Here is a 10,585-nt window from a genome sequence, read left to right on the forward strand (position 1 = left end):
TAACGTTATATACAGCTGTAAACTACCCCACAAAACATCTAAAGCTGTAAACTGCCCTTACATAACATTATATCCAGCTGTATACTACCCCATATAACATTATCTACTGCTGTAAACTAACACAAATTACATTATTTCCAGCTGTAAACTACCACACATAACATCATATACAGCTGTACGCTACCACACAACATTATATACAGCTGTAAACCGCCAAACATATCATTATCTACAGCTGCAAACTACCCCACATAGCATTATGTACAGCTGTAAACTACCCCACATAGCATTATGTACAGCTGTAAACTACCCCACATAGCATTATTTACAGCTGTAAACTACCACACAACATTATCTACAGCTGTAAACTACCACACAACATTATCTACAGCTGTATACTAGCCTACATAACATAATCTACAGCTGTTTGGGTAGTCGATTCATCTAATGATAAGTAAGCAAGTTAATGTTATGTCACTTACTGCGATTTAATTTGAAGTAAATTGTATAGAGTGACTTAATGTAACATGAATACAACTTTATTTAAATAATACATACATAATACAATACATTAACTTGTTTTAAATCATGTGTCTACCTCTGCTGCAGAAGCCATCATAGAAACCTGGATTCCATACTGAAAGGATCCTCCTATTCCCAGTACCAGAGACAGAAGGTACAATCTCCTGTACTGCAGCTGGGAAACAGACAAAGACATTAGACAACTTCTTCACACAACATCACAGGCTTTACACTGTTTGAGGCAAACTAGTTACTGGGTACATTTGCTATGTGGATGGTATTGAATTCAAGTAGGCTACTCATACCTCAAAGTAATATGAAGGTTCTTTCATTAATTCTATCAATCTAACTTTAGCTTTTAAACTGTTTTTAAAATTTTTTGCCTGCTGGTGTGCTTTCTATGAGTAAGAAATGTTGACATTTCTACTGTTATGATGCTTACATGCGAAAACCTCTTTACTCTTATTTAGCTTCAGGAAATTATTTTATTATTTATTATCGCAAATTACAAGGAGCACACAAAATCTGCGTAAAGTGTGAAGTGCCTTTACAGCCTGTGTGTGTTGTCATGAAAACATTAAAATCAGTGATTAATAGCCAATTGTTTGTTTCAGGCATCCTCAACAGTGCAAACAAGTTAAAAGGAAAATTAACTATTATTTTAGGATAGGATATGATGTTTAGCATATGAAATTTGTGAAATAAGACACCTTAAACCATCACCTACCAGTTCTTTGAGTGCAGTGTTCATGTCTCTGTCACTGTGGATCAGTTGGACTCAGCACACAGATGTGTGGACAGAACCAGGGGATGGAGGTATCACACTCAGGGCTTGCATATATCCCAATAGCGGGTTAAACATTTATAGAGCCGGTCAAACCATCGGTCTAATCTTCAGCTCCATAAACGTGGCTGGGCTGAGGGTCATTAGGCAGAACAAATACTTGTACGAACTAGAACTCTTTCCTGTGCATCTGGACTGCAGAAATCCGTACACTGGTTAGGCATTCTGGTAATCTTTTTGGAGATGCATGCGTCAGATTTCCCCTCGGTCAAAGAAGAAACACGTATAAAATCACTTAAATTTAATAAATCACTGATTATTTGGCTGACAAGGGAATTAGTGGTCAGCTATGACATCATGGACTTAGCGAACCCTGAAAATACATAACATTCATGTGTAGCTGGTTAATGGACACACACGCGCGCACGCACACACACACACACACTGACCGATGGCGGCTGGTTGCCCTCAAAGGGAATAAATTGAATTAAAAATAAATTAAGGTGTTCCCGGCGCCCTTCCTTATTTTCTGCCTTGAGGTAACAAACGAAGAAATAAAGAAATGCACTGCATACATTGGAATGTCATGTATAACCTCTTTATTGATTCGATTATTGATTATTGGTTATTGTTCATTGATCGTTGTCCCTGTAGCAGTGGTGCAATGGAGAGCACTGTGGGATAACCCCCTAGAGACCAATGTTCAATTCCTGCTTTGTTTATTTCCATTATAAAAGTAATGTACAATGTAAGCGTAATGATGTCATGTATCCGGTACTGTCTCTGACCTTCTGTGGGGAAATGGAGAGAGAATATATTTCACATTATATTACCGGAATCACTTTATGTTTGAAAACAACCAACTTAAGCAAGACTGGGTCTCTCTCCAACAGGTCAATCAGAAGGTCTTACCACTGCATCACAAAGACAGCCTCTATGAATGATCCAATTTAATATTTTACATTAAACTCACATGACGACTTTATGTTTCAAAAATCACCAACATAAGGACTTCAATTATGATGGTGGGATTTAATATTTGACATTATATGCACACAATGACTTTATGGTGGAAAAACAACCAACAAATGAATTTAACCCTGGTCTTCAGCACTTTAAAGGCCCACTATGCAACTTCGGGAATTTCTTCGCTGTTTTCTTGGTTTTGGCACGCACATTTCCCTACACAGCGCCCCCTACAGTTTCGTAGTCGATATTTCACAACACTGTCGTAACAACTCGTTGACGACCCTTCCCCATGCACTTCTACGCGAGCCATGTGCATTTGTTTTCCGAAGCCGGCGAATGCGTGGAGCCATGTCCGAAGTAGATGTTCATAAAGTGTAGGCAAGGTTATACATTTTTAAAAGGGTGTATTTGTATTGCAATAAACATAAATCCATCCTTTTTTATAGTTGACGGGGAGAATTGATATCCTAGATTATAATTGTTTTATCTTAGGTTGAACAGAACAATCAGTGTAAGAGGTTTGGCCAACATAATAATCGAAATAAACAAGAACCTGGATTCGGGGATTCAGTCTGTATCTGGGGGACGAGACAGACGAACAGCAAAACACCCATGGAAACAAAGGTGTTTATATGGTTGCAACCAGGCAAGCTAGAAACAATTTTTACAGGGCTCACAACAAAATGGTTGAGCAAACACATTTGTACAGAGACTATCAACATCAAGAATACCACGAAGACAAAGGCCACCCAAGGGTACTTTCAATTTCAAAAGCAACACGGCCGAGTCGGCGTCTGATTTGCAGTCTTCTTTTTTTTTCAGTTCAAGCTATTCCTGAAAAGCTTGCCCAACGTTTACTTGTGTCTGGCCTCTCTGCCGGTCAGTCTCCCTTTTCTCTTCTTCTGTTCCTCCGACATTGGGTTTCTCTGTCTCTTTTGAGTCGGCTGATCTATGATGAATATAACAATCACTTGGTGACTTGTGTTGATATCGAGCCGGTTCCGTGTTTGGGGGTCTGTGCCGTAAAGCAATTCGTTACTTCGCGAGACCCGAGACTCCCGCGAGAGTGGGCGGCGGGTCGCCGGCAGAAACATATTCCTTTTCTCCGCCAAGATGCGCAAGGGTGAGTCGAAACAACGAACAATCGAACAAAAATGTATAATAGAACCATCGCAATGACTCTTAGCCTGTTATATTAAGGTAAATCAAGCCAAAAAAGTTGCATAGTTCCCCTTTCACTCGTGTCTGATCTCTTTTCTGGTCCATTCTTCTTTTGTTCCACCGATGGTCGCCTCTTGGGTCCCTTATCAGTCGATTGAGCCATGATGAATGCAACAATTGCCTCGCAACTGGCTGTTTATATCTAGCCGGTGCCATGTTTGGGTGTGTGTCCGTGCCGTAAAGCATTTTCGAAACTACAATCTGACTACATTTTCGAGGATACTTCCGCTGCGTCACATCCGGAATGTCCCGGTCCGAGCAGATCAAGTTGCATATGCGCTTTTTCACTGTAGAGGCGACATGGGAAAATGACACACCCACCAATCGACCCAGAAATGGATGCAGAACCATCAGCATAACTCTCAACCTGCATACTTAATGTAATTTTGGCTAAAAAAGTTGCATAGTGGGCCTTTAATCAACAGATATTCCACTTACACACTAACTAATCCACGTTGGAAATCTATTTTCAATAGATTCACAGACTGAAACTGTTATCTCCCTCCATTCAATGACCGTAATCTATTTCTCAGTCCACTCATATGTTAAGGTTAATTCAGTATTGTCACAACTAAAGCTAAAAGTTAAAAGACGTATTCACTTATTTAGCATATGGTTAAAGGATCTGGCCCATTTGAAGGAAAGGTCAACCAATGCGTACACCCTGATTTACCTTCTTTCAGGTCTATCTGAAATCTGAACCCAAAGCAGAAGGAAGTTCAATTTTTTTTATTTGATGCTGAGCAAGGCATAACAGGTATAAAACAATCGGACAAGGTGGCACTAACAACACAGGGTACCAAATAGTCTGGGCAGTAACAACACAACGAGGAACAGGTGAGCAGGAAAAAAGGCGGGAAACAGATAAATGATGGACCACAACCAAGAACAATCAGCAGGAGGACACAGAGTCAATGAGTCCAAGGCCAAGGTGCGGACACATTCACATGTCACTCATTCACACCGTTTGGCTCACATCATCCTGAGAGGAAGAGACGGGGAGGGCTATATGACGTCCACAAGGGGGAAAGAAGCCCCCTGCATTCTTTCTCTAACGTTACTTATACTAACTTAAGGTTAAAGTTAACTAGTTAGTACTACAGTCAGAATCAAACACTGCCTCCTTCATGAATGTTTTGCTTCGTCACAGAAAGTGGTTGTCATTAGTTTGAATGCATGCTTATTATCAAGTAGATTGTCATTGTGCTCGTGGGTGTCATATCTTTCTATGATTATAAATGGCTCATCTCATCATCAAGCACAGGTGGTTTATTATGTCTGTTTTAAATCAGTTTAATCAAGTATTGAGCATTTTACTACCGTACATATGATATTATTGTATTGTTTAAGATGTCGATTCTTTACACTGCAATGTACTGAGAACTCAGGGAAGGAGGGTAAGTGCATGTTTAGTTAATGGGGAACTGGGGTGCGTGACACAGAGGTGTCAAAGTTCTATGCCCAATGCAAAGAGTGTTGTGATTGTTCAGTGCATGTAGAGGGAAGCCGCACAGTGTGGGAATAAATGCATTTATTGCAATATTTTATTATTTTCAGTCAGGGTCTCGAAAGCTTGTTGACAGGACACAGTCCATCTTTCACCGAAAGACTCTTTGGGATGGAAGTACTGACCGCTCTTCTCCTTTACTTTGCTGCTGCTTTTCCAGAGAGGGGGGTACCCTGAGTTGAGATTATCTAGAGGTTTAGTGATCTTCGAGTAATCTTGAATGAACCTTCAGTAGTATCCAGAGAATCCAAGAAAGGATCTCAACTCTTTGAGGTTCTTCGGCCATGGCCAGGGGTCTCATTTATAACCGTTGCGTACGCACAAAACGGGGCTGAAATTGGCGTATGTGACTTTCCACGCCAAGGTTGTGATCTATAAAAAACCAACTTGACGGGAAAATGTACGCAGCCCTAAGCAAACTCTGACCCATGCGTACGCAAAGTTTAGAGGAAAAGGAGAATTGGCGACACAGATGGTGTTGTGGTGAACTGAAGTCCGACCGAAGAATTGTAGAGTGAGAAGAACGATTATGTTTTATCATCGCCCTTCATAAATTTAATTTCAACCCGAATCATGCGTTAAATCAATGTAATCAGAATAATTTAAGTCAACTGCGTTATTTCTCAGTTATAACTCCAGAAACATCTCCTTAGAATAGAAATAAAAAAGAATCTCTATATTTAATCCCGTCACTCCATACTGTCCACTGACGGCGCGACTGCATGGAATAAAGCATCTGTCCAACATGTTTCAATAACATAATATTTTTATGTGACACTGTAAACACATAATCAAATGTCAATCAAATCCGAAGTGTGGAAAACCAAGCCACACTCCTCATCACAATCGTTGTCCATTACTCTTGATGCTTTTCATGACAAATCAGGCATTAAAAAGGGGTTATGTTCAAGAACATTTTACGTGGGTGATTACAAACTGATTATCCAAGGTGTTCTCGGTCAGTCTTATTACCGTAACCCTATAAATACAGAGGTGAGCGCCGTGGTAATGCTGCACCATATGGCACTTCTGGCGGACCATGCAAATGGCAGGATTCGGAGTCTGTCTCAACTCCATTTTGGGACACAATGTGACCCAGGTATTTGACGTTTGGAAAAACCTTTCTCTGGAGACAGTTTCGGTCCATATCCTTTAGGCGTTCAAGGACTTGTCGCAGTCGGACTTCATGCTCCTCTAGAGTGTTAGAGAAGACTATAACGTGGAAAAAATCAATAAAATCAATAAATAAAATTATGTCAAACACCTCTCTTATTTATACCCTTTTTCCTGCGTCAGTATACTACCTTTCCTGGTTCAATTTACTTTAACTAAATTTGCATCAGGTTTGTACCTCTACCTTCAAGTACTTTTAATTTAAGTATGTATCTATTTAGTATTTAATTATTTATGGCCACTTTTCCTATTTAATTTCAAATTACATATATTTTGGTTCATTATTTAGGCCATTTTTTATTATTTTTTTTGTTGGTTTATTAGTAGATTTAGTTGTATATTTTTGGTTAATTAGTAGATTGTATGATTTTAATACTGAAACCAGGAAGTTCCTAGTTACTCTTCCGGAAAAAAAATCCCTTACAAAATAAAATATAAAAAAACAAAAACGGGATTTCAAAATTACGGTGGCGCTGAGCATTCACCAAATAAAAAAAAGTTTCACAGCTAATGTAGCCGTTAGCACACTCAGGATCTCGTAATTACGAGAAACTATCTCGTAATTACGAGATACGGATCTCGTAATTATGAGATAAGGATCTCGTAATTACGAGATAAAATATCATATTTACGACATAAGGATCTCGTTTACGAGAAAAGATCACGCCTCTCATTCATCAATAACGTTGCTGTCTAGCTGCAGGCCGACAAAGATGACGCTATCTGACGCTATCATATTTAATCTCCTGCTCGGGTTGAGGCATTGGGTAATATTGATGTTCCTTAAAAGTGAGGAGGGCATTAATATAAGTATGTCAACATTGCGCAGACATCTGAAGTCATTGGCCGGCAAAGATGACGCTATCCGACGCTATCGTGCTTTATTTCCTGCTCGGGTTGAGGCATTGGGAAATATGGATGTTCCTTAAAAGTGAGGAGGGCATTAATATAAGTATGTCAACATTGCGCAGACATCTGAAGTCATTGGGACTGTTCAGGAGAAAAGCCCAGTCGGAGCTGCTACAAGTGGCTCTCTTCCTGCAGGAGCAGTTGAACCAGTACGGGATGCTTGTTCCATCATTTAATGTGCCAAAGCCCATCGAATATTGACGCGTTAATTGTTCAGTGGAACCCAGAAGTGGAAATGTTGTTGTCGTGGTGGTTTAAAGGGCATGTGGCTGGCCCCTCACATTGCAGCTCTTACAAGTTGAATACAGCAGTGCATTATGTGTTTAACTTTATACCATGCATTATTGTTCAGAAAACGTCTTACCTCAAGCTCTTTTCCAATTAATGAGCTAAATTGTTTTTATACAAATCAATAAAATACTGTTTTTGTGGGGAAATAGAATTTTTGTCCCACTGCCCACATTCGATTTTGTTTTAATATTGGCTGTGACAGTATGTCACATAATTAATGTATTCAAATTAAAAACACTATGTTCATAGTAAAGTACTATGTACTATGTTCATTCTTTTGCTAATGACTTCACATCACTTCTGGACTGTCTTGGCATTACGCAACATGTCAACCTCCCAACCCATAACAAAGGTCACATTCTGGATTTAATCTGCTGCACTGACATCACTCCCACTAACCTTGTTGTCATTGATTTCCCCATCTCCGACCACAAAGCTGTACTTTTTGACATTCATACCCAACTACACAAAACCAAGGAACAACGGACCATCTCCTTCAGAAACATCAAACTTATCAACACCACAGACCTCTCCACCATGATCAGCTCCTACCCCAACCCTCCCCCAGCTTCCTCCCTGACTGACCTGGGGCCTCATGTACTAAGACTTGCGTGGATTTCATACTGAAACTTGGCGTACGCCAAAACCCAGAAACTGTCTTACGCACAAATAAATTCAGATGTATCAAAGTGTGCGAACGCATGGATCCAAGCACGTTTCTTTTGTGCATCTCGATCAACGTGGAATTGAGCGCACATGCCGAGGTGCCAAACTCCTCCCTGTCCACGCCCTCATTTAAATATGCAATTTCATTTAAATAGGCCTCTGGACCTGAGATTCACCTCTTAATCCGATCACCTGGCACCATGAACAGAGGCAAAAAACGAAACTTCACAGAGTCTGAGCTCGAGATTTTGCTCCACGAGGTAGAAATGCGCAAGCATATGCTATTGGAACCCTGTCAACAGGGATAAATGCAAAACAAAAGAGAAGTGAGTGGGAGTGTGTTTGCGAGGCCGTCAATGCAGTGGGGTCTCAGCAGCGCACACACTCTGAAATTAAAAAAAAGTGGTCAGACCTCAAGGTGGAGGTGAAGCGGAGGGTTTCTGCCCACCGCCGAAGCGTGACCGCAACAGGTGGGGGGACGGGAGTGGGGGAACTCTCCCCCTTCGATTTGAGAGTGGCCGCTTTGATCGGTGACACAGCTCTCACCGGAGTGGTGGGAGCCCATGAAGGGGACACCGATCATCCCCAAGGTAAATATGCTGAAGTCATAAATGCTGTAATTATGCTGGTCATACAATTGGCTGCTTGCAATACACATAAGTCGTGCGTAAAGATGCCAGGATATTAAAGACTTTGACTCGTGTTTATTAACTTAATTTTTTTATTTTTGAATAGACAAGCAAGGAGAGGGCACGGATTGCTCCGTCGGCCCCGGCGTCTCCAGCGCCCTTCGGATTTGACCATTTGCGATGTCCTCTAACAACGCTAACGCAGCCATTTTTAAAACAATTTTCTTCATCCATTGCGCATGCTTTTATAGCCACCCATATAATTGCAAGGTGTGTTAATTGTTCATTAGTGTGTCTCTGATGTGCAAATCACTCTGAGTCATTGTTTTCACCTTTTTTCCCAGTTTCCCAGCGTCACCTCTAAGTGTCGCCAAAGGAACAATAGCTGTAGAAACGTGCGTACGACAGCTCTGGAGCTGGCGTGGGGACCGCACATTTTTACGATCATTTCACGTTTTGTACATCTGAACGTGAGCGTGGAAAAGGACGTACGCCACGTTTTTGTGCGTACTCAACCTTAGTACATGAGGCCCCTGGTGACTCACTACAATAACTGCCTCTCCTCCTCCCTCACCACCCTGGCCCCCCTGAAAACCCGCTCAGTCTCATTCACCCACACTGCTCCCTGGTTCACTCCTCATCTGCGCCAGCTCAAAGCCACTGGTCGTCGACTGGAGCGACTGTACAATAAGACTCAACTCACTGTACACCGCCAAATGTATTCGGACCACCTCCATCACTACAAGAATGCCCTCACCACTGCCAAAACCTCATACTACTCCAACCTCATCAACACTGGTACAGGCAACAGCAGAGTCCTCTTCTCAACAGTCAACCACTTACTTCAGCCTCCTAAATCTCTCCCTCCAGATATTTCCACCACCCAATGCACTGCGTTCCTTGACTTCTTCAGCTCTAAAATCAACACCATTCACCAACAACTGGCCTCATCTCGCACCCCCTCTGATGACCCACCCTGGATGATCACCTCTGGCCAACCTCTCATCAGCCTCTCTGACTTCACCCTAGTAACAGAACAGGCCGTTTCAGAACTCATCCGCAAAGCCAAAACCACCACCTGTCAGCTCGATCCTCTTCCCACCTCCCTTGTCAAAGCATGTCTTCCGTCCATCTCCCCCATTATCACCAACATAATTAACTCCTCCCTCACTACTGGTACTGTACCCCCCACTCTCAAGCTGGCTGCCATCACTCCCATCCTGAAAAAACCTGGTGCTGACCCAACTGACCTTAACCATTACCGGCCCATCTCCAATCTCCCTTTCATCTCCAAAACACTTGAAAGGGTGGTTGCCGCACAACTACAGTCCCACCTCGACATTAACAATCTCCATGAACCGTTACAATCTGGCTTCCGTCCAAAACACAGCACTGAAACAGCCCTAGTCAAAATCACCAACGACCTCCTCCTTGCAGCCGACTCTGGATTACTCACCATTCTCATCCTCCTCGATCTCAGCGCAGCATTCGACACCATCTCCCACCCTCTGCTCCTTGACCGCCTAGCTGGTATTGGGATCACTGGTGCTGCACTCTCCCGGTTTACATCCTACCTCACCGGCCGTCAACAATTTGTTCAACTAAGCAACCACAAGTCTGGGTGTTCAGGTGTCTCACTGGGTGTCCCCCAGGGGTCAGTCTTGGGTCCACTCCTCTTCACCACTTACCTCCTCCCGCTGGGCACACTCCTCCGTCACCATGGGGTCCATTTTCACTGCTACGCTGACGACACACAGGTCTACATCTCCACCAAACCCACCGCTGCCATCCCCCCCACCTCCCTCATCACGTGCCTGGAAGAGATCCGGAGCTGGTTGAGCAGGAACTTCCTGAAACTCAATGGAAACAAGACCGAGGCCCTGCTCATCGGATCCAAATCCACCCTCACTAAAT

At 42.4% G+C, this 10,585-nt stretch overlaps 1 protein-coding gene across 1 annotated transcript in view; it reads right to left on the reverse strand.

The window, feature by feature from the left end:
* Positions 1–1,571, reverse strand: part of LOC132466066 (solute carrier family 2, facilitated glucose transporter member 11-like) — a 29,920-nt gene extending 28,349 nt beyond the window's left edge. Inside the window, exons 1-2 of the mRNA XM_060063096.1 lie at positions 1,250–1,571; positions 599–697 (exon numbers count right to left, since the gene is read on the reverse strand). Coding sequence (XP_059919079.1) covers positions 599–697; positions 1,250–1,273 — 123 coding nt within the window. The 5' untranslated portion in view covers positions 1,274–1,571. The remainder of the gene's footprint in view (positions 1–598; positions 698–1,249) is intronic.
* Positions 1,572–10,585: the final 9,014 nt, after the last annotated feature.

The sequence above is a fragment of the Gadus macrocephalus genome, chromosome 1, assembly GCF_031168955.1.
Source record: "Gadus macrocephalus chromosome 1, ASM3116895v1".
In the NCBI taxonomy this organism is placed as follows: Eukaryota; Metazoa; Chordata; class Actinopteri; order Gadiformes; family Gadidae; genus Gadus; species Gadus macrocephalus.